The 25,668-nt window shown below is 38.3% G+C and overlaps 1 protein-coding gene across 6 annotated transcripts in view; it reads right to left on the bottom strand.

The window, feature by feature from the left end:
* The window catches only part of ablim3 (actin binding LIM protein family, member 3), a 45,950-nt gene that overhangs the window by 8,841 nt on the left and 11,441 nt on the right, over window positions 1–25,668 (bottom strand). For 3 of the 6 annotated variants that reach the window (XR_013787919.1, XR_013787920.1, XM_079479893.1), the window contains exons 3-14: window positions 16,965–17,148; window positions 13,748–13,863; window positions 12,203–12,329; window positions 11,844–11,937; window positions 7,517–7,604; window positions 6,300–6,358; window positions 6,144–6,215; window positions 4,571–4,726; window positions 4,127–4,156; window positions 3,378–3,507; window positions 2,517–2,615; window positions 2,133–2,183 (exon numbers count right to left, since the gene is read on the bottom strand). Coding sequence is in view for 1 of the 6 variants with exons in the window: in XM_079479893.1 (XP_079336019.1) it covers window positions 2,133–2,183; window positions 2,517–2,615; window positions 3,378–3,507; window positions 4,127–4,156; window positions 4,571–4,726; window positions 6,144–6,215; window positions 6,300–6,358; window positions 7,517–7,604; window positions 11,844–11,937; window positions 12,203–12,329; window positions 13,748–13,863; window positions 16,965–17,148 (1,206 nt within the window). In the remaining 5 variants the exon portion in view is untranslated. The remainder of the gene's footprint in view (window positions 1–2,132; window positions 2,184–2,516; window positions 2,616–3,377; window positions 3,508–4,126; window positions 4,157–4,570; window positions 4,727–6,143; window positions 6,216–6,299; window positions 6,359–7,516; window positions 7,605–11,843; window positions 11,938–12,202; window positions 12,330–13,747; window positions 13,864–16,964; window positions 17,149–25,668) is intronic. The other 3 variants (XR_013787921.1, XR_013787918.1, XR_013787922.1) reach the window with 3 other exon arrangements.

The raw sequence follows: 25,668 nt of genomic DNA, 5'->3' as shown, positions 1-25,668 counted from the left end.
TGGCAGAGATGACTCTAACCTTTCTCAGAGTTCACACTTAATGAAATGAGCAAGTATCTGAGCTGTCCAGTAAATAAATCTACACTGTTAATGCTGCTCTGTGCAAAACTTCAGTACAGAAAGGAGTTCATCTGTTTCCTTCACATAAATCTCTCAGGTTATATCCATACAACTTATAAATATTGAATGTAATACTGCTAAGCGGTTTTCTACAGAATAAATTGGTAATTTACAAACTAACACAGATTTCACCCCTTCCGACTGTTTCGATTATGGTTACAGATACCAAAATGTATGTGGTACTATCTGCTCCATTTAACACCATTTACTATATTTATATTCAGAACTTTTTTTCAAATTTGTAGTATTCAATCTAGGCCTATAAATTAGTTATACTTTTTAATCGTTATCTATTATCCGTGAAAATTTGTTCAGTTGTCAATGATAAGCCGGGTGCACACTGTGCGATTGTGACTAACTTTGAGTATCCTGAAAACGTATTATGACGCTATGATAAAATCCTTCGTTTGACTAATGCAATCAGATTTTTTACTACGATACATTCTTTTTACTGTCAAAATGTTTGAGACACAGTCCTGCAATGTGACTTCTCATAAGACAACCAACAACATAAAACTCTGGATGAGTCTTCGTGAATATGTCAATCTTTAAAGGTCCAATGTGTAAATCTATTGACAGAAATGCAATATAATATATGAAATACTGTCTTCAGCGTAAAGACCTTACATAATAATGCATTATGTTATTATTCCCTTAGAATGAGCTATTCTTCACACCGAAGCACATGTCTTTTATCTGGGAACATGTTTGTGCAGTGTTACAAGCAACAACCTTAAAGGATTTAAAATCGCACAGTGTGCAACCGGCTTTACTCTAGTCAAATAAAACTCATTAATACTTCAAAAATGACACAAGCCTGTAATGCACATACATATAGAATATACACACAAGCACACAGACATGCAGTAAAGAAGGAAAGATGTACTACTGTTATTATTGAGATAACAAAGTCAGAAGTGATGGTGTGTTGAGGGCATACACTGATAAAGTCAAAAAGGGGTGGGATCACAAATTTAGGAATACACAGACAGAGTTAATACATAAACTATCAAATGATATGATAAACATTACATATATACAGTGTAGTCTGTTACACTGCCATAGACTGAATGTCAACTATGCACCTGTTGTGTTTTCGCTAACACAAGCATGTTTGGCCGCTCCCTACATGGGGAAAGCTGTGACCCTTCAGTGCATAAAAAATTATTTTAGACACTTTCACACCTGCCTACTGCATGCTTAAACTGGTTTGCCTGCTAACAGCAGTTTTTCTATCGAGTAAGAGCTTAATTTAGCATTCAGTGGGGGGGTTCTGTGGCATCTAACACAGCCATGTCTCAGTCAATGTAAAGCAGAGGGGGGCATGGCAGGCTTTAATCATGCCACAGCAAGCCTCGTCCTTTTTTCATCACCCTCCTGTGGCAGGCAGGATGAGGGTCGTGCCAGTTCTACAGTCTTCCGTCATGCAGGGAACTAAAAGCAGGACGCAAGTCTGATGATTTAACCGAGAAGACGAGAGTACTTGTTATCTGTTATGTCACAATATCATTTTAAAGGGATAGTTCAGGCAAAAATGTAAATTTTTATATCATTTATTCACCCTCGTGCAAACTTTCGACTTTCTTTCTTCTGCATTGAACATTTTTGGAAGAACGTTGGTAACCAAACAACAATGGCCCCCATTGACTTTAACTGTATGGAATTTTCTCAAAATATCCTCTTTTTGTGTTCCATAGAAGAAAATTTTATATACAGGTTTTGAACCACACAAGGTTGAATTAATGTGGACAAGATTTTCATTTTGGAGTGAACTATCCCTTTTCCTTTAACTATCCTGTTTGTGCCCACAAAATCCTGAGCCTCTGTTCTTTATCATTGGCTCGCTACTCTGAAAGTCAATGTGTCTTTAGCCTAAAGGGGGACTAGAGGGTTTGCTTGAGGACACCCATGGACAAAACCAATCAGACAAATCTTTCCCATGGGCCCACACAGCCGCAAGACTGAGCGTGAACGGAAACAGGCCGGGTCGGGCCGAGCCGAGCACACTATACCATGTCTCTTATAGATGGGAGGCTTCCTGTAGATGTTGGGCTCCCCTGTGGCTGAGAAGAAAGAAGACATTACAAATTAAAGATGGAGAAGATGTAAGTGAAAGGCAGAAGACAGTAAAATGTCAAGGGTGGGGCAGGAAATGCTTTATTGTACTTCTTGTTCAGGTTTCCAGGGACCTTAAAAACAAGGTGGAGAAGAGTGTGGGATTGTGAGGGTAAGAAGACATACTATAGGTGTATAGTATAGACAGATTCAGCAGTTATAGAGACATCAGAGAGTCTTTATGTGAGATAAAGGATTCTCATTTATATTTAAATACACTGCTGAATGAGAATGAAAGAGATGAAAGCAGCTAATGAAGTGAACGTCTAGGCATGGCCTACCTGGCACATGGAAATGCTTGGGAGCTTGGTTTGTTGTGGGCGTGCCGGACCGGGCATCTAGCTGATTGTAATAGGGTGAACTTCTGCCACTCTCAGTGCCTGCATCAAGCCCCAAGCCAATGACAGTAACAGAACATGAGTGCACACTTCCTGGGTGCCCTAGTCACACACGCTCAGTCAACACAACAGCGATCTTTATGTCAATGGACAGTGATTAGCCAGGCAGGGACAGTATGCATTTCAAAACAGAGAAAAACCATACTGTGCCAGACAGACGGGTGCGCAGGATGTGGGTGGGATGGGTGGGATCAAGTCCCTCTTATAACAAGCAAGTATTCCACACATCAAAGGGCTTTGGTTGGTTATTTGTATTGCTAAATACGTGACTATAGTAATAAGTAAATAAGGGACTATTAGTCACTGTAAGAAACTGCTCGAACTTCTGGTTCAACTCTTTTTAAATGGATAGTTCATCCCAAAAAAAACCAAATAATTACAAACCTGTATTACTTTCTTCAGCAGAACACAAAAGAAGATATTTTGAAGAATGTTGGTAATCAAACAAAAATGGTCCCCATTGACTTCAATTGTGTGGACACAAAATAACATGTTTCTAGAAAAATCCTATTTTGTGTTCTGCAGAAAAAAGATAATTGTTTTAAATGGTTTGAGGGTGAATAAATGATGACAGAGTTTTTATTTGTGGGTGAACTGTCCCTTTAACTGTTGTTAGAAAGCAAGGGAAAATAATTGAGATACTAGTTGTAAAAAAATGTAAAAATCTAATTTATAATACAGTATAATGTATTATATATTCAGTGTAGTTCTCTATGTAACTGTCAAAAGCAAGCAGGAACTCACCGTATCTGTAGTAGTGCTGTGGAGAGCGAGGCATGATGGGAGACATGCCCTGTCTGCTGTAGGTGGGAGAGTCTATGTATCCTGGACTGGACGATCTTCTCAACCTCACATCCATACTTTCATACATGTCCTGTCCACATAGACAATGTCATTATTTAGAACTTCCTCTGTAATGTATTGCTCTGAATATGACCATGCAGACCAAACATGATTAATTAAGCAATACACTTGCATTTTTATGTTACTCTTTCAATACATTTTTTGAACTCAAGTGTGTTTCTGTAGTGCTTTTCACAATATTGCATTGTATCAAAGCAGATTTACAGAAAATACGGGTAGTATAGGTAAAAATAAAAAGATGCATGAAATGTATAGGATATATAGTATTATTACAAAATACAATGAAAACAATCAGTTCGATATATTACATAGCACAATCAAATATACAGTATATATTTTTTCAAGATGTACAGTACAGTACATCTATTAAATATTCATATTAGATTTCAAATATTAAGTCGTGTTGAAGTCGAGAAGTGTACAGTGACTACTGTAGCATATGTAGTACTGTAAGCGTATGTATGACAGTAATCAGAACATTGTATCAGAGTTGCTATTAAGAAAATCTGCAAAACAATATTTATTTTGCAATAATACCATAAAATATAGCTTGAATTTGGCATTATTAGCCAAACTCATAGTGAGCAAGCTAAAAGTAACAAAAAAAAGTTTTGAGCCAAAGTTTTTACCTGAGAATAAGGAGAGAGTGTGCCCAGGGACTGTGGGGATTAAAAGGATGGAGTAAGTCAGAATAACACAAAATCAGAAATAAATCTTCAGCTTAGAGATCTTATGCCATGATATGCGAGGAAAAGTGAAAGGAACAGGATGAAAGAGGCCTACAATGCCCACCTACCCTTGTTTAGCTGCAAATTACCATCATACATTTTCTAAGCAAGCGTGAATTAGACAAAACTTTGCATTAATGCCAGTATGAGAGGTTTCTTAAAGCAGACCTTTCAGTATTAATTGTTGGAAAAACACACACATTCAGTTTGTTACAGCAAACATCCAGTCCACAGACGAAACAGATAATGCAAAGCTATGCTAAGCTCAGCTAGGACCACGCCAGAAGATCCAGGGATGGGGGAAGACATGCTAGTGGTTCTAGAAGTGGCCCGCTAGAGCAGTACCTCCCCATAGCTGAGTCGCTCTAGCCTGTCATCGGAGCAGTAGCTGTGACTGGGCTCATAGGACCAGAGGTCCGGCCTCTGCACTTCATAAATGGCTTTAACTTTAGGCAGCGCTGCCAAGTCTTTGTAATCAAGAATCTCGTCCTCCATTTTGGCCTGAGGAGAGGGACAAATACACACTCACGCACGTCAAATACACACTCACGCACGTCAAACACAATGAGCCGAACAGCGGTGATGACAAACGACAACATCAATGGGACAATTAAGTGTGCGAATGAGCCCTCGGCATAGCTTGTGCACTAGCAAAAAAAGAAACTGTGCTCATAAATAAAATCTATAATACACCAAAAGTCTCTTGGGTCTTTTTCGGTGAGCATATAAATACGATCTTTGTTGAAGCGCACAAATCTAAGGATTCTTCAGTTCCAAATACAACTTTAAAGGAACAGTTTAACCAAAAATGAACATTCTGTCTTCATTTACTCATCCTTGAGTTGTTCCAAATCTGTATAAATGTCTTTTTTCTGATGAACACAGAGAAAGATATTTGGAACAATGCTTGTAACCAAACAGTTCTTGGCGACCTTTGACTACCATAGGACAAATGTATTTGTTCTATTGAACACAAAAGAAGCAAAGCAAACAGTTCTAGGGGACTTTTAACTGCCATTGTAATGTCTTCCTACTATGGTAGTCAATGGTGGCCAAGAACTGTTTGGTTGAGTACGTGAGTAAATGAAGACTGAAGATGGGTGAACTGTCCCTTTGACCCAGGAAGCGTACATTTTGAAGGTTTTTCTTTTTTGACTTTATCTATTTTGACTTCGCCGGATTGTTGGATTTAATTACAAAGGGGCAGGGTAATCGTTCCTGTAAGTCCCTTGGTCGAGCATGACGTAAGCAGAGCAAACATTGTGGGTTCGTTTCTGAAGAAATACAATAATGAAAAGCGTATAGCGTGAATGCACTAAAAGCTGCTTTTTGACAAAGCATCAATCGCATAAATGTAAATTCATGTAATTGCATTCTCATCTCACTCATGCATGCTGTAGTACACACATGACGTGTGCCGCAAAACTCTCACGCTTGACCTTCAGCAGTGTATGGACCTGACAGCACCGATGCTTACATTGCATTCTACATACATCTATCGCACACAGCACAAAGGTTACACATATGGGCAACCTTTACTTCTACACGAGATGTTAATGACTGCACCACTACAGAACACACACACAGTACGCATGTCATGAATAACCCAATAAATTAAAGCATGTGTTGCATGTGAGTGATGCATCTTGGGATGGAGAGGTACGTACAGTGTGTTTTTATGGTAATTTGATTAACTCTCTGATTAGAATTGTCAATGTCAAGAAAGGGGGTGATATAACCTTCATGTATTATCTTAATGTTAATGTATTTATAAAGCCAAAATCAAATGAGAAGTTCGCATAAACATTTCTGTGTGTGCCTCTCTTCAAAATCCACATACAAATGAAGGTTAGATAACATGGGTGATTTCACTTTAAATTCATGCTCCCATAAGGCTGGACAGTGATTTGTTACTTACACAGATGACCCTGCTAGGTGAACTAATGCTGGAGCCCGGAGGAGAGATGGAGGCTTCTGATGTGCGCCTGAGCTGTACAACAAAACAAACAAGGAAAAAACAAAATCAGAAGGCATTTCAAATTCAGTCCAAACACTGTTATATCAAAACACTCACTCTGAGTTTCCTCTCTGTTCGAGATGCCTGTTTGCACAGAGGATGCCACACCTCTGAACCTGAGAGACAGAAGCAAACAGAGAGAAGAATGTTCAGAAGCTACTGTACTGTGTGATACTGTATACACAAATATAACCATATGTAAGAGGGTAAATCAAGTGTGTATTTAAAACACGGCTTGAGGAAAGAAAGAAGGTCTGTGTTTTGACTTCTTATTTAATATCTCTTGACCTCTCAAGTGAGGTTTGGAATGAGATGAATAACTAAAGCTATTAAGGCAAATTCAATGTAATCACTCTTGGAGAATAAAAGACCAGAGTGCATCCATTCAACCGTGGAATTTCGATTTCAAATTGATGGATTTCTTTTAATCCCTTGCTGGGTCTCTCTCTCTCTCGTTCTCTATGCCTCTTCTTACATATCCTTCTTTTTTGCTCTCTCTATACATGATCATAGTGCCTAAGTTCTGACGCTGAGCACTGCTGACTCTTAACTTCATTTAATGTGCCATGAGGCATGTTCGCTAACCTTTTACACAACTGTCTTAACACCACCATATGTGAACAGACAAACACGGCAGGACCTGTGGTGCATCCTAATGTGTAGCAGCCACGGGCACTGGGAGTCATATGAGCGATCACACAGGGACGGAACTGAATGGACCATTAAGCCAAATCTAGATGAGCCTTTGCGCAGGAGTCTTTGATGAACAACATCACTTCACTAAAAGTGAAGCCTTTATCTCTCGCATGAATCTTGCACATTGTTCGTAATGTTCCGGAAACAGCTAATTATGAAGGACTGTCATGGAAAACTCTCAAAGAGGTCTTTGTCAACTCAAACTTAATTTACTGTTGCGCAAAAGTCAAACTCACAGGCTAAGGGAATCCAAAATTAGATCTCAGTATTCACTTATATTGTATGGACACAAAATCAAAACCCCAGTCAATGGCTGCCAGTTAACAACATTCTTCAAAATATCTTCTATTGTGTTCTGCAGCAGAATGTCATACAGGTTTGAAATGACAAGAGGGTGAGTAAATGATGACAGAAATTTCATTTTTTGGGTGAACTATCATTTTAAAGAAACATCAATATTTAAAATGCAAAAAAGTCTCCACATGTGAATTAACAAAACCGATGGCGGTCAATATTTTCAGTGTGTTGTAACTTCTCTCACAGTTTAAGATCCCGTAAGAATTGCATCCTTTTCTCACCTGTGAGGTACATCTCCTCTCCTTCTGTAAACATCATCTGACACCGAGCGCAACGGGCACAGGTGGGGTGGTAGTGCTTCCCTCCAGCCTGGGCAATAAAAGAGAGAGCAGAGAATTGACATCCAGATGATAAGAAAGTGTCGAAGGATCCTCTTGTGATTTCAAAACAACCTGAACAAGCACAAAAGTATTCCAGCTGTTAAACCCATTATCACAAGTGCATTAAAAACGGCAAACATATAGCTCGCCTCAACAACGTACTCCATATTAACCAACAGAACCCTTTACTTTAGTGCTATTTTTAAGACCGCTCAGGACTAATTTGAGCTCCATAGACTCATTTAAAGACTCTCTCGGCCGCGGAACGCACATAAAGCTTACAGAAATCCTTTACTGCCAGGAATCAGTAATTGAGGGAGCTATTCCACTGGGTCAGTTTAAATAACAGCTTGTTGAAGGAACTGAAGAACACACACACATTTGACATCTCTACTGTAGTCTAAGAGAGAGAAAGGCATTAATCAGATTATAAATTACTTAGAAATGCTTAAAAATTGTAGTGACAGCATAATTATTGGATACAATTAAAGTCATGACAACTACAAAATAACAGTGTGGGAATAAAGCAGTATGAAAAAAGTTTATGCCTAATTTATGCATGAATCTGTGCAATCTCTCAACCAACCTGGATGCTTTTTCAGTATTTTAGTTGGTACTTTCTCCTATACTGCCATAATTTTGCTTGTACTCAAACTCCAATGATAAAAAAACTATTTTGGAGCCACATATGAAAAATCTTTGTTAATCGTACTTGTTCACCTACAAATGTATACACTTGATCTTAAAATGAACTTCAAATTATTTCAAAATACAAAGAGGGATAAAGTTCTGTCTTCATTTACTCACCCTCGAGTTGTTCCAAATCTGAGAAAAATATTAGGAAGAATGCTTGTAACCAGTTCTTGGCCACAATTGACTATCATAGGAAAAATGACAACGGTTGTCAAAAGTGCCCCAGAACTGTTTGCTTTCCTACATTCTTCAAAATATCTTTTGTGTTCAACAGAACAAATAAATGACTATGGTAGGCCAAGAACTGTTTGGTTACAAGCATTCTTCCAAATATATTTAGAACAAAGACATTTATTCAGTTTTGAAACCACTTGAGGGCGAGTACATGAAGACATCATTTTTGGGTGAACTGGTCCTTTAATCAACCTAACAACAAAAGTCGAAGTTGAACAATCTAAATGAGCATCACTTGAACTAACAGTAAAAGTTTTGGTGAAATTCCCTTACTTAAAAAAATTTGGAAATATGTTTACTCAAACTGAGTATATTAAACGTATTCAGATCTTTAGTGTAAAAGTCAGATGCGTAGCCAGCTGAATAGATATTGATAGAAAGCTTACAGTATATGCCGTCGATGGCTAAACTGGAGATGAACCATGGCAAGATAAGGCTGATATGGGAGCTATGAAAACAGTGCATGCCGTCACTGGTTCAAGAATCAGAGAGTTGTCAGTTTCTAAATGCTCTGAGGCATGCTGTATCACTAGGTGTCTCTCATGAGGAATGAGTGCAAATCAAACAGGCAGGATAAAGATAAATCAGCCTGTGTCCCACTAGCTATAAATAACCCAACTTGAGCTCTCGCTGGTACACGGAGCACTTCACACCAGCCACTCAGACTGGGAAAAGAGCAAACCCACAGACGGGAATAAATGAGCGTATGTGTGACGCTTTGCATTAGCATTAAGCTTCATCAGCTTTGGAACTCTCTGCTGGCAAATTATCTCCCTTCTTATTTGTATGTAAACTACCTCATCATGTTTCTCTTCCCCTGTGACCGCCACATAGCACAGATTCTCTCTCTTTAACTCCATGACTCGAACGCCCAGTTCAGTGATGTAACAGAAAACAGCAAGTCAACAAAAGGAAGGGTGCCAGGGGTACACTGCCAAAAGAACCTTTTTTGCTTATGAAGTGTCAGAGCGAAGGATATTAGGCCATTCCTCTGAAGGACGAGAGATTGGGGAGGCAAACTAAAAGCTGGGCAGGACCCGCTGATCCTTCATTAGTTTAATCTGTCTTTCTTTCGGTAAAGGGCTTTAACATCTAGTGGTGAAGGATTTGAACAGCTCACACAAGGGTTTGGGGCTTTTACGGTCAAACAGGTGAGCCAGAAACTTAAGATGTGCTGAATTTACTCTTCAGAACTTAAAGGAATAGTTCACCCAAACATGAAAATGCTTTCATCATTTACCAATCCTAAAGTCGATCCAAGCCTGATGAACAAAAAAAAGATGATTGGAAGAATGTTTGTAACCAAACAATTCTGGGGCACTCTTAACTAGTATAGTAAGACAAAATCTACAATAGTAGTCAATGGTGCCCCAGAACTGTTTAGATTCCAACATTCTTTAAAATGTGTTCTTTTGTGTTATATATAACAAATACATTTATACAGGTTTGGATTGGAACAATTTAAGGGTGAGTAAATTATAACAACGTTTTATTTTTGGGTGAACTTTCGTTTTAACACCAACATACACCCTCACTGCTTGACTTTTGAGTCTGAACTTTATCTATCTTAAGTCTATTGAAGGCGAACGGTACTGTATAAATATAACAATAACCATATTTGCGTCCACACCAATGAATGATAATGTTGTTTATTCTGGGCTAACATGCTGCAGCTTTACTCTGTAAATGTGGGAGCCCAAATTTGAATGTATTTTGGACACAAATCCCACTGAAACTGATCACAAGATATCGTTCCTTTAAATCTTTACCATCAAAGTTATGGCGTATATGGGACTATTTACTTAGATTCAAAACTTTTAATCTATAATTATATTTATGGTTATTGTTCTTTGTGAGATCGATTCATTGTGCTATCTTTTGATGACAATACCAGTATGCAACAGCAGTAATTGTCACCATAGTAACAACACTAACTTTTACATTTTCTTCAACAAAACACCTTTCGCTTTACACTTCCCTCCTAATGCACTTGTGCATTCATTCTGTGCACTCTCCTTAACTCGTTTCTCGAAGGTGTATTATTTGCCATCTGTTAGCCATAAATAGAAAAAGTGTTTTCGAAATCATGTATTTGTGAGAGCAGATGCTTCAAACGATGGTTTTATTCGCTGTCTCTCTGGGCTACTCCTCACAGTTAGCCCTTGATCTTTTTATAGCAGAAACTTGCTGCCCGGGTCGGCTGATGGATAAAATTCATGTTTGTTTCAAGTGTTACTAAACTCAAACGCTGTCTATACAGTCGATTTCGGTCTGTGGTTATGTGTAATTATAACAATGAAAGACATGTAGATTACCAAAAAACCACACTATACTTCACATGTTATTTGTTGAGGGTCCAGTGTGTAATTTCTTTCAAAGACATATTGACAGAAATGCAGTGTCTTCAGAGGTATATAAACGTTTTTACATAATGAAGCATTACCTTAGAATGAGCTATTTCTATCTACATACACCGTGGGTCCCCTTACATGGAATTTGCAATATTGTTTCTACAGTAGCCCTAAACATGCTCTAATATGTTATCTCCTCAGGCAAAGAAGCGAAAACGTTACAACATTTGTGTCGTGTCAGCCACCGCAGTGCCTTAATAAGGATGGGTGAGGGATGGAGTGAGCCGTTGGTAGCAATTTGCCATCTCACCACTAGATGCCACACAATTTCATACACTGGACCTTTAACATTTGCTTTAAAAAATGTCCACTTCAAAACATTGTTAACATGAACAAACAATGAAAAATATTTCTATAGCATTTGTTAACCTCTGTTCATGTTAATTTCAGCATTCACTAATACATTTTTAAAATAAAAAGTTGTAACTGTTAACATTAGATAATGCACAATGAACTAACTTGAACATTGTATTGACATAAACTAGCATTAATAATGATTAATACATCTTGCAATACTGTTCACGGTTAGCTAATGCATTTAAGAATATAATAAACTAAAAGGGGTTTTATTTAAAGATCAAGTGTGCCCCACACGCAACACCAAAACTGAAATTTTTTCATTCGAACAGGATTACTTGGGAGGACTTAACATTGGTTCAACCAATACTGTTAGTTTGGGACAGGACTGCCTGTTTGTCAGAACAATGGTAATGTTTAAAACACATTCGTCAGCAACTGCTATTACCGCTGGAGGAACAAAAATTCACTGTTGATACAAAAAGACCAATCATTGAGTTTTGTGCTCCTCTGTTATGACCTCCCATCACACATCAGATCCTCCCTTTCCGACATCCGGAGTATCACATTGAGATACAGAGCAGTATACTCACCTCCAACACTCGTCCACTAATGTATCTGTCACACGTTTCACACTTAATCCCGAACTGGGCGTGGTAGTCTGACTCACAGTAAGGAATGCCATCTCTGTTTAAAAATAAAACACGCATGAATATGCTTCTATGGTAATGCTTAAAGTAAAACTCAGTTTATTGGGTGTAAAACGTCTGGGAACACCTAAAGCATCATGTTAAGAATGTGCTGACACTACAAATGCATGCAAGAACTTACAACACATTTTCAAATGATCAAAACACACCTTTATTATAAAATGCCAAAGTTACTGGTAATATCATTGTGGTTTTGAACTTGAGGAACAAGCTGCTTTGTGTGACGATATAGTGTCACTCACTTGCTGATGTACTCGCCCGTCAGCACCATGCCGCATGTCTGACACCTGAAGCAACTGACGTGCCATTGTTTCTCTAACGCCAGGAGAGACTGCCCCTGTTTGATTTCCTCCTTACAACCTGCACAGTCTAGAAAGAGCAATAAAGCAAAGATGAGAGGTTACATAATGAACTTAAGATTTAAACGTCTCCACTACTTCCTAGTTGGATTTGACAGGTTTATTAGACACGTGTCTGGAAAATCAATAGTAATAATAACTCCGATGTGAAGGTGAGGTTCAGCTGTGAGTCTTCCTCAGAAATACCAAAATGAACATATACACACACACACACACACACACAAAATTGAGCTGAGCTTTTGGGCACTGAAAGATGAGTACATCACTTGTCTTTATTTGGGAGATGCTCATGTTTGGTACTTGTGTCATGACATGAACTTCTTCAGCTCACCTTCCAGATAAATCCGGTCAATCCTAAAACAGAGGCGGATGGAGGTGTAAACTTGTCTATTCTTATTTTCACCCAGTCTTGGGTCTCTCCTTGGTTATCGTGGCTGTGACTCAAGTGTTTGGACAGAACAGGAGGCATGTTTGTAGGTGATAGACAGTTTCATCAGACGCACACGACTGGCCCAAAGTTAACTTCCATTCTGTGTTTGGTTTTCGGTCTGGCTAGGGGTTAGTAATATAACAATTTATTTTATATTTCATTTGTATTGATATTCATTTATGATAATTTTTAATGTTTATTTATTGTATGAAATTAAATTAATTTCCGACATTTGTAAAGTTTGTGTTTATGTTCTTGGCTTCCATGTTATTGTTTGTTTGTTTATTTAATTAAAGTTTTGTTGAATGTTTGGCGGTTCCCTCCTCCTTCCTTCCCTACATCTACGAACTGTGTTACACATGGTAACATACTTATGAAATCAAGAGAATAGAGAATATAATAACAGTACAGTACTCCGGGAAATGCTGTTGTCAAAAATACTTAAATCAAATGCCTTTTTGAAGATTTGTCTTCAAAATATCTACTCTCGAAGATAACGAAATCATGTAATGTATGACACACACGCAAACACACACACTTGACCTGTTACCAAAAAGCAAACACAGCTTTCACCTCTGGCCTTAATATAAACACCACAGCAGGATCCTCTGTTTACTCAGACACAAAACACAGTCTCTTCAGCTGAACGGTGTCTGCTCTCTCCCCTCAGAGACATGCAGGTCAATACACCCACATGGACACATTCAAGCAATACAAAAGTAATTACAGTATTATCCATATACACTAAAAAAGAATGATTCGGTGGAAGATACTGAAAATGATCTTAGTTCTTCGCAGTAAAATGCTTTGTGAAAAAAGCCAAATCATGAATACAGAGAGTGAACCAATATGCACATATTTTCTTCTATTATCTTCTATTATACACACACTCACACAGTAGAAGTTGTAATATGTTGTCTCTATTAAGGGAAATGTAAAAGACGAATCATGTTCACATAAAAACAAATCAAAGGTTTTGATGAAGGGATGGGACTTACGGCTGGGCCCATGGATTTTGACTGGCTCATTGCTATTAACCAGCTTAAGAGAGCAATGCTGGCAGACACAGTCTTTGCCACTGAACGTCACTCTGTCCCCAATTGGAAAAGGTTTCCTAGAGAAAGACAAACAGATAGACAGAAAACAATATAAACGATTTGACTTATATTATACTCATATTTATCAATATTCCTCATTGATCATTGATAAGCATGGAGATAACCAACTACTCTAAATAAAGATTTACTTAAAGGAGAGAGGAGTAATGTGGGTTAAGAAAGGACAAGATGAGCTAAAACATGGTTAGGAACTCTCATCTCCACTGAGGTGGTCTCCAACAGGGTTCTTAACTAGCTAAACAAGTTATACATTCATGGACAGCCAGAAAGACTCTCTCAACATAAACACAGTCTAATTTAGGCTGGTGTTTTCCGCACGGTCAGCAGTCACTATTTCTGCCCCTAACCAAAACTACCCCCAAACCAGACATGTGCAACTTAAACCCCATGTTGTGCACGGAAAAAAGATAAGATTCTTTATAAAAGTTTCTAATGTATCTTCTGTAGACAAATGCATGTGTCTGCCCACATGTCTGATGGCAGCTAGCAAAATCCGGTGTGTTCACGTTGCTCCTTTATCTACAGAGTAATCAGACTGACTGGAAGCTTCTACATAATAAGTCAAATCCTATTACAGTAGACTGTTCCTCTACTAATGCGGCAATTATAAAACAATCCATTTACAATGAACGACGACCTTAGACGAACATCAGCTCTGCCACTTTACAAGATTACTAGACTGCTACTTTAAAAAGAGATAAAACACCTTTGTTGCACCGACAATATTAACATTTTTGCAGTTTTATTCTTAAACTGTAACAGAAATTAAAATTCAAGTGCTAATTTTAAAACAAAAAGGTGGAGTGTGTCATTTTTATGTTACAATGCTGTTTTCTACTGTTTATTATCACACAGTGCCTTTGCAGTTACCCTAAAACGGTGCTACTGTATGTCACCGATTTGTACAAAACACACACCAACACATTAAACTATTCACTGAACTATGTTGAGAATGGCACGACAGCCTACTCCACTATAAGACCACACACAAAGATTTCTTTTGAATTGAGAGAGAAAGATGACAGGGTAGGTGGGCAGACAACAGAGGCACTTATACAGCGCAGTGTGAGACACATAAATGGAAAAGTTCCTTTAGTTGTCCAGCGTTTCAAATGAAAGAGGGATCTTTTGATCAGCTTTCACCATCTTCTACGTTTTCATTCTCTGTATTTGATTCCACTTTTACGCGACCTACTTCATTCTATATTTGTATGTGAAAACCGTGTGGGCTCGTGATGTAGTGCATGTGCCTGCCTTTCCATGCATTCTCTATGTGACCTTGGCATTACCACTACAGCACACTCCCCCCAGACACGCACGGCATTGTCAGCTTTTCCTTCTCTTACAAAATGTACAGTTTTTGTGTTAACGTATGCTGCTTTTTCACAAGTTTTCCTTGTTCTCTTTATTTCTCAAAATGTTGCTAAAATGAATAAAAAACTCATAAAAAGATAAAATCAAAGCACTTGGGAATGTAGTGAGAAATATAGAAAAATTATTATAATATAGAAAAAGACTTATTTTATTATATTTATTAATTTTTTACTACATTAAGTTGTAGTGAAAATATATATAAAGGTATACAAATATAGAATATTTACAAATATTACAATATTACGAATACCTTTATTTATTCATAATTTGTGACATCATCAGAATAAGTCATTAAGCCATAAGAGATCTTAAAAATGTTTTGCTTCACCTGTAAGGTGGGACTATTCTTATGCAGATGGGTGGTCTGCCTCCTCGCCTTATTATGTTTTGGCCCATTGAAGATGCCCAAAATAGTCTACGCATTACAAATATGAGTAATAGGAAACTATTCAGTCATGGGGCTGAATGTAATTCAAGAACAGTGAATGATCACTGGCAGCACTACTGGGAAAATAACCCACTAGAGCTTGTTTTACACACATGTGGCCTAAATATTAAATATAACAATGTAGTATCATGTTGACCTTTTACTTCTTGGTCAGACTGACACATTTTTACTCCTGCCAAGATCCTTCCACTGGGCCCTTCGGAAATGGCAATGCAGCCCAAAGCCATCCCAGTCCTGCAAAAAAACAATGTCTCCTTCCTACATCCATTCACCGGGGGAAATTCTCTATCTGTGAGCTAATGGGGTACAAGAGGAGGGGTGAGTTATTTAGTAGAACTAATTTCCTGTAGATCTGAACACCGCCAAAAACTCACACAAAACATTACTTATTAGCAGCTATACTCACAGCTCTCCGCCAAATTCACTACAACCCTGTGAAACATTCTTCACAGACTCAGGAAAGACTAAAAAAAGCACGCTAAGCATAGTAACAGAGAGTAAAGGTGATGTAAAGGAAGCAGCCAGCGATAATAAAGCAGTAAATGTACCAAAATATCACATTTTCCACGTTTTGCTACAAAAGGCAATGGGATTCATACAATATAATGGTGTTTTAGTGTCGGGCAGACAGATAATGTCTCCCTGCAGGCATGTCTGAGAGTTCATCTCATTTGCTTGCCTGTCAGTGTGAGAACAGGCCAGCCACGCAGTATACAGAGAATGTGCTTTTCCCTTCTGCCTCTTAACTTTAACTCCCCATTTCTCCCTGTGAGGCAAATATTCAGGTCTTGCATCGGCCGCTTCTCAATTTACACGTCTTCCTTCTTTCTCTGCTTACTTTCTGGCCATTATTGCATATTTTGAGCCTTGAACCACAGCTTTCTTCCGCCTTGACTCATGTTACATTCCTGCTCAGATGTGCTTTATTTTCCCTGTATTGATCTCTAGCTCTACACTTGAGAAGAGAGAGAGAGAAGATCAGGAGGAGGGAAATGAAGAGAAGAGGAGGGCTGAGGAAGAGGATAGGAGGTCAACTTGAGCCAAGCGCTGAATGCAAGTTAAATTGGCCTTGGAATTGGATGCCTGTTGTTTTTGTAGGAATTGCATATAATATAAATTACACAAATAAAAATAGACACAAAGAAAGATTTCTGACCAAAAGCCACTAGTGTATATTCACACGACAATGAAAGAACACAGTTTACCACCTTCCTACAAGTGGTTCATCACTTTTAGTACATAATGACTCTTTAGTAGTTTGTCTACTGGACTCACCTGCACACTCTGCAGACGAAACACTGCGGATGATATGTGCGTCCCAGAGCGGAGACCACCTCTCCTGAGATAAATTCTCCACAGCTGTCACACTTCGTGCCATATAGCCGCTGGTAATCGGCTGTACAGATGTACTCGCCGCCCTTCTGGAAGAATCCGGAATGTGCCAAGTCACAACCACAGACTGGAAGTACAAGAGACGCATGTATTTTCATAAAACACTTTTCTCCAAGATAAATGTTCAGAGAAAACTGTAGAAGTGCTATGTATGATGTGATGTGTGAGAAACTTCATCTTTCTCTCAACAGGTAGTGGTCTAGCTTTTGTTGACACTAGTAACTTTGTATTAGCAACTATTGCTCCCTGAACTCTTTGCAAGTCGCTTTGGATAAAAGCGTCTGCTAAATAACTAAATGTAAACAGTACACAGCTGCAGAAACAATCAGAGTTTACAATAATGGACTGTTTGAAAGATTTAGTCATACTAACACAGGGCTCTAGACTAACATTTGAGAGGGGGGCACCAGCTCCTAATTTGTTAGCACCAGAGGCAAGAAAAAAAAAACCTAAAACTATATTCAAATGTGCTTAATGCATTGATACATGAATCACAAATTAATACAAATCATTATGGTTTATACAAACTAAGACTTTACCATATTTCAAGCAGATCTTTTAACAATTAAATTATTGTATGCTACTTTTTTCCTTTATTGGGAACAACTCATGAGAAGTACACAATTCCTTTAATATCAGTGAGTGTTTTTGGGCACATTGTGTGAACATTATAAACAGAGGTCTGATTCATGCTGAGGCTAATAAGGGAATCTTAAGGTCATTTTGTGTTTAAATGTACATGTCAGAGTAAGAAGACGTGTAAGAGACCTCAGTTTAGAATTTTGTGCTCTGACACTCTGGGTGTGAGCATATCTCAAACAACGTGCGAGAACTGAAGGCATTTAGTGATTTTTCTTCATGAAACCTGCCTGCATTGATATAATGTATATGTTTGGCTTTTATCAATAGCGACTCCCCAATAAAAGTATTTAACGTAATGACTAACATTTTGTACGCTTTACAGTATTGTTGGAGAGCTGTCACGAAATGGCTTGGACAGAACCCAGATGCAGGCACAACGAAGGGTTAACATAAAAAGCTTTTATTAAATCAAAAACCTGCAATGGGGAAAACATGAACAAACACTAGAAAACAAACACCTCCCACGAGCGGCCCAAACAAAACAAGCATCTTGGAATTGAAATAATAATTTCACAAACTGAAACAGGAACAAGGGAAATCCAACAACCAAGAGGACGGGTATAAAAGGTATGCAATACCTGTGCGCCGCTATCCAAACGTGATAAAGTAAACATATTTTAGACAATGCACCAACACTGAGCAGAGGGCAACTGGGCCTATATAAAGGGAGACACTAACGAGGAGTGATTACATGGGGAGAGTGGCGAAAGGTGATAAGAATGAAAACCTAAAGAGAAGATTACGGGAGACAGGTGGGCAGGGCTGAGACACATAACAGGAAGACACGTGGTGCCAAGTAACAGCAAAAGCCACGTGTCTCCACACATAACAAAACAAAACCGTAAGACGTGGCAATCAAGACAGAGTCCTGACAAGAGCGTTATACAATAATGTAGTGCTTAAAGTTTAAACACCCAGTTGCAAGTGTTGCTTCCGGCATTAGCTTCACACTGCACACAATACAGGCAACATATTTCAGGACAATATATTTTTTGTACCTTAGCCATGGAAATTCTTGCATTGTGCAGGTGGAACATATTTGTTTTACTTGCAAGAGTAAGCACTTCTCAGTCCCTCCGCTTCGTCAATATATAATTGAATGCGACCCTCACCCGTGCATTAGGGCTTTGTGGGGGCGGTGGCACTGAACGGATGGCTGAAGGAGGGGGGGGGGCTTTAAGGGAAATGAGGTGGAAAAAACGAAAGGGAAGAGAATTACATTATTTAAAGCTTTTGCGTTATCTCGCTAACATATTTGCGTTATCTCTCAAATTTTTTGCGTTATCTCGCGTTAAAATCGGACAAACACTTCATGTTTAATGTCCTGCTGGCAGAAGGAGTTTGAGACTAGCTCCATACATAAATATTGGTCTATAGTCGCAGATTCCCGGACTTATAACTCGTGAGATAAACTTTCTTATAACAGAAAACACACCTCATTCTATGTAACGTAAACAATGAACTTTAACTTAATTTTCCACAAATCGAGCCTGTATTGACGTTTGAATGTTTTGCGAGATGAGGCAAATATGTTTGCAAGATAACGCAAATATGTTTGCGAGATAACGCAAATATGTTTGTGAAATAACGCAACAGGTTGCGTTCTCTCTGAAATATATTTCCGAGAGAACGCAACCTTTTTTTTAAATTAAAAAAAAAAAGATTCTCTTCCCTCTCATATTTTTCTTACCACCATGTCCCTAAAAGGGCTCCATTAAATAGAGTTGCTTGCACAATATAACGTTTCTGTGAATTACATTTATAATGCCCAAAAATGATATATTGACCAGTTTAGCAGACGCACCGGAACATTTTTCGCAAAATGCCACCATTTGGTCACAGTCTAGAGCCCTGTAACATCAGAAAGCACACAAAGGAAACTGAAAATGGATCTTTCAGAACCGATTCAGCACAGTTATTGCGGTAACTACAGTAAAAGTAATGTGAGGCTAATTCTGTTAAAACTCACACAGGATGGAAGCCAAAAAACTGTAAAATGATCTAACGTATAACAGCAATATAAATAAAAAACACACATCGAATGACCTGAAAAAAACATAAATGCTGTTAAATGATCTAATAAATACAAGCAACATATATCAAATAATATTTTACAATATTTAGCATTAAGCAATATATATAGTTTTCTACAGAGATTCTGCACCAGAGTGTGATGTGATACAGTTCTATGCAGATCTGACTGTGCTACCACATACGTGCTGAATATCACATGCATGCTGAAGAATCATCCTTATCTCAGCAGGACCAACATGGCTTACAGTTACTACACCTCAGCACGCACGCACGCACGCAGTCTCATAGCCCATGGCATCCATCATCCTTGTACGGACAGCTGATATTGGCTTGCAGATTTGGCAATGATTGCCTTTTGCAAAATGTGTCACTGTAAATCATTATTATTTTAAAGTCACGTTCTGTACCCTCATAAGTCATGTGAGAGTCATTTAAGTTGTCTTGCAATGTAGGCCAACAGGATTTTTAAACAAAAGTGATTTTAAAGCCATTGAAAACTCCCATTGTCCAGAAAAAATACAGTTAATTTACCATTTACTGAGAGTTTAAACTCAAACCATTATTTACTGAGTTACTTGGTGAGGCCAGGTTTCCTCTATGTTTTGTATTATAAAATGTGTTCCTGCGGTACTGATGCTAATTCTATTACAACTCAAATCCTAAAACAGCAATAGCACCAAAGTGATAAGAATATTTTCCACGAGCTAAAGTATAGCAGGTTTCCTCTATATTTTTTTCTGTTTTCTATAACCTTACGACTTACAATACAAAAATAGCACAAATAGCTTAATCTCAGATGGAATATGAGAAGAGAGAACCCTTAAACATCATAAATACACCAAACAATTAAGCAGAATAGTATGAGTTGTCTGCAGACATTAGCACTGGTAAGAGATCTTGTGGCAGCGGCTTCAACAGAACTGGGATTTTTACAGAATTCTGAAGTCTTTGGCAGTATAACCACATGCGCGTGGAAATTATAGCCCTTCTGTGCATGTGTGTGATAGACACTGTGCCAGGCAACCACATTTCAGACAACACAATGGCATGTTGCTTCAAATGGTCCTACTGGATTGAAACCCTGCAATTAAAGAGAAGTCACTGACATTGGAAGCTTAGTGGGAAAAAAATCTTTAAGGTTCAAATAACCTAGAGAGACAGAGAGCATTTACATTTTACCTCAAGACTAAACTCCTAATATTGAAAACCAATACGATGGTACTGCAAAACTGCAGTACTGTGACAAAAATGCTATGAAATAAATAGAAGTTCGAAGTGAAGCTACATTTAAAGGTCCAATGTGTCATTTTTTTGTAGGATCTATTGACAAAAATGCAATATAATACACATAACTATGTCTTCAGAGGTGTATAAAGACCTTACATAATGAAGCGTTATGTTTTGATACCATTAGCATTAGCTATTTCTATCTACATAAACCGTGGGTCCTTTTACTTGGAATCCGTCACGTTCTTTCTACAATATCGCTAAACGGACAAACTGCTCTACAGAGCGCATTTCGTATACACTGCTAGATGCCACTAAATTTCATACATGACGTTTAAACAGTAAATTGCACAATACTCTTATCTTATTAATTTATTATATTTCTTTCGCCTTGCTGTGGGTGTGCTTTTCCGGGAGAATTGCCCAGTAAGGGACTAAGAAAAGTTGTCCTGAGCTCCACTGGAATGACGAAGAAGAAGCACTTCAATACATGAGACGCTCTTAAGACGACGGGTCACTGCTGGTCCCTGAAGAGTCGCTGAAAGACCACGCAATTAAGTTCTCGTGAACTATTTGGATTGTGCTATGACACCAAATTTTCAGACACAGTTTAGAATTTTGTGCTCTGACACTCTGGGCGTGAGCATATCTCAAACAACGTGCGAGAACTGAAGGCATTTAGTGATTTTTCTTCATGAAACCTGCCTGCATTGATATAATGCAATCAATAGCGACTCCCCAATAAAAGTATTTAACATAATGACTAACATTTTGTACGCTTTACAGTATTGTTGGAGAGCCGTCACGAAAAGGCTTGGACAGAAACCAGATGCAGGCACAACGAAGGGTTAACATAAAAAGCATTTATTAAATCAAAAACCTGCAATGGGGAAAACATGAACAAACACTAGAAAACAAACACTTCCCACAAGCAGCCCAAACAAAACAAGCATCTTGGAATTGAAGAAATAATTTCACAAGCTGAACCAGGAACAAGGGAAATCCAACAACCAAGAGGACGGGTATAAAAGGTATGCAATACCTGTGCGCAGCTATCCAAACGTGATAAAGTAAACATATGTTAGACAATGCACCAACACTGAGCAGAGGGCAACTGGGGCTATATAAAGGGAGACACTAACGAGGAGTGATTACATGGGGAGAGTGGCGACAGGTGATAAGAATGAAAACCTAACGAGTGTGAATAACATAGCAGGTGATGGGAATAAAACCCTAAAGAGAAGATTAGGGGAGACAGGTGGGCAGGGCTGAGAGACATAACAGGAAGACACGTGGCGCCAAGTAACAGCAAAAGCCACGTGTCTCCACACATAACAACACAAAACCGTGAGTCCTTCTTGATATGTGTACAATGCGAAGGGACTCAATGTAGCAATTCAAATAACTTTCGGACATCCACTATTTTATATATTAGGGATTGGGTAAATATCCCCCATAGGTTTCATGCAAGTTAAACAATATTTAAAGCTATATAGACAACATAAAAGATCCAGTGTATTATATTTAGCGGCATCTAGCAGTGAGGTTGCAAATTGCCACCAATGGCTCACTTCACCCCTAACTTTCTAGGCACTACGGTGGCTGACACAGCGCTAGTTTTTTTGCTTCATTGCCAAAAGAGATAACATAATTACAAAACTCGATCTGTAGAGCAGTTTGTCCGTTTAGGGCTATTGTAGAAACAACATGGAGACTTCCATGTAAGGGGACCCGCTGTGTATGTAGATAGAAATAGCTCATTGAAAGGTAATAAAAACATAACGCTTCATTATGTAAAGTCTTTATCTTTTGTATGTAAGGTGACCTTATGAACACATAGTTATGTATTTTACGCTGCATTTTTGTCAATAGATCCTCTAAACAATTAAACAAAGCACCTTTAAAATAAATGCAGATGCCTTGTTGTGTAAAATATAGCACAACTTTAAAGTTACACACCTCCCCATCTCTATAGGAGCAATACAAAAATATAATTAAGTTAATGGATTTGTGATTGACTGAAATGAACTGGTTGAGAAATTAATAAAAAAAACATTTCTGTACTGATAAAAGGTTCTCAAAATGGCTGTTCATTGGCTGAGAGATTGAAAGGGGACATCCCTCCCAACACAGTTGCCATAGGAAACCTAAACCTTCCGTGGTTGCCCTAGAGACAGCAGGGTCCCATTCAAACTGCCTGAGGTGAGAGACTGCTTATTTGTGATGCAGTCACTTTACGGTAACATGTAAAGAACATCTTCATGCCATGAAAACATACCTTCTCAATATAACTAATACCAGTTATCAGTAATGTCTATAGTCAAGGAACTTGCTGTAGCATTCTTCAAGTTCGCCGCAAGCCTGTTCTGTGGTAGGGTGTGTCGGTCCGGGCTAGTGAAAATTCACAAAGGGATTTGATGGCTTGCTGTAAACCACTGAACGCTTTCTAAAATCGGGACCACATGGGGAGCACATTTAGTCCTACAATATGGCAGCTTCGACAAAACTGTGCAATACTTGAACACGTCACTATCCAGATTAGGAGCTTTTTTAACTGTTTACAAATAAGAATACATTTACAAAATTCAAAAAGCTGTTACCAAAGAGATGTGTCTGGCCACAATAGACATAAGTGATCAAAATTAAAGGCTAAAGATTCCAAATCAACAGCAGTCAATAAATATCTTCATATTATGACCTAAACAAGCAAGACCACCTGAAATCACAAAATAAATAATAAAACACGAACAACCCCCCAAACTATCGTTTGCCAAAGGCTCCTTACTCACAGCCAACTAAGCAAACAAAGCATTGGAGTACACTGTGATATTTTAGCAAAAAAACTTTAATTCAGTAAATATGCCATGAACCATTTCAGGCCATTTTCCATCTATTTCCGCTTACACCTACATCACTTTCACCCACCTACTCCACCAATGCCCTCCAATAATGTCCAACTCCTCCAGTAAACCTGCCACTCCTACCCGTTTGAAGCTGATTCAGAGAGTTACTGTATATGAGCCTCTCTCTCTTTCATTTGCTGCTCACTACTGAGGTCATTAAAACAGAAGTGATTAGGGACCAGCGGGAGATTGGCTGATTATGTATTTATCAGAAGCCAACAGATGCAATTAAAAATTCTCTTCTTCAGGACTTCCCAAAACTTTAACACCCCTCAATATAGCCCTACTCACTTCCCAATCTTTAGTTCTCCTACACAATGTCCTCAGCCCCTTTCTTCAAAGATTCTCTTTCTGTCTCAGCAAGGGGTACGATTACATTTATCGTCTTTTTTTCCTCAATTCTTCTTGAGCTAGCTGAGGAAGAGAAAATTGAGATGGTAAAACGTAAACTCTTAATCTTAAACTTTCTGCCTGTTTCTTTGACACTGTGACTCGGCCGGGTCTCCAAGCCAAAAGTAAGTCTGCGCTATTATTACAGCACATCCCAAAGCTGAAATATTATATTTTAGTAGAAATTGTAGATATTTTAAAAATCAAACATATACCAGAGTGCGTCTATGTATTTCATTAATATAAAAAGAAAATAATACTGTAGAAAAAAAAGTTAAAAACAGTATTTCTAATTAATTTTACATTATGACTTTTCTTTTTTCTTCATTTACCAACATTCTGTTTACTTTCATGTTTAAATGGCATTTTGTGGGTCTGAATTTTCAATTTAGTCTGAAAGTGATGGTTTACCCAAAAATGAAAACTCTGTCATCATTTACTCACCCTCTTGTCATTTCAAACCTGTATGACTTTCTTTCTTTCTTTTGCAGAAAGATATTTTGAAGAAAGTTGGTAACCGCACATAGCTGGCACCCATTCACTTCTATTGTATAGACATAAAACAAATGCAATGTGAGTGCCGGCTACCAACATTCTTCAAACCTATATACAGGTTTGAAATGACAAGAGGATGAGTAAATAATTTTTATTTTTGGGTAAAATAACCCTGTGTCCAAAATCACTTCCATAATATATACATAGTAGGAAAAAATAAGTAGAGCCATGAATATATGTCCGAATCCTCAGTATGCACAAAAAAACAGTAGGTGCGAAATACCTGGATGATCTACTGCTTCCGCCTACACTTCTCTATCCCATGATGCCACAGGAGCTGAGCAACGGTCAAGTTATCAAATAAAAACATCGATAGGTGAGGTACTTAATTTAAATCCGTACTGTCATAGTATGCAATTTCTGATGCAGGGTATCACTTTAAAACCAAATAGAAAAATGTATTATCTTGCCCAGAAAATAAGATAACCAATATTGTGATCTATTCTCCAGTTCATCTGAACGACTTGAGCGGAGTAAATGCAAATCATGTGTTTAACATCATTCCAGGTGACAGATATTTTCTATCATATGGTCATTGGGTTGAAATGCAGTAGACTAAACCATGATCTCATACAAATCTTCGGGCAGACATATTGAATGTCTCCCCAGCAACTATAGCATGGGCTTAATGATTGGACAGGCATACGTTGCCATAGCTACGAGAAGCTCCCATCCTGTTCAGTCTCCTCCACGGGCTGACAGCTCAGGAATAGAAGGGACTCCACTCTGCACATACAGTTCATCTACTGACCCCTGTTATCATCTTGATCAAGGTTGCTTTATTGTAGACACCTAAAGCCGTTAAGGGTTCAGAGCACTGCCTCTCCATTGACCGA

This window comes from Barbatula barbatula (assembly GCF_947034865.1).
Source record: "Barbatula barbatula genome assembly, chromosome: 18".
NCBI classification, from domain to species: Eukaryota; Metazoa; Chordata; class Actinopteri; order Cypriniformes; family Nemacheilidae; genus Barbatula; species Barbatula barbatula.
Note: the sequence above shows the minus strand (reverse complement) of the source record. Positions and strands in the feature narration are given on the sequence as shown.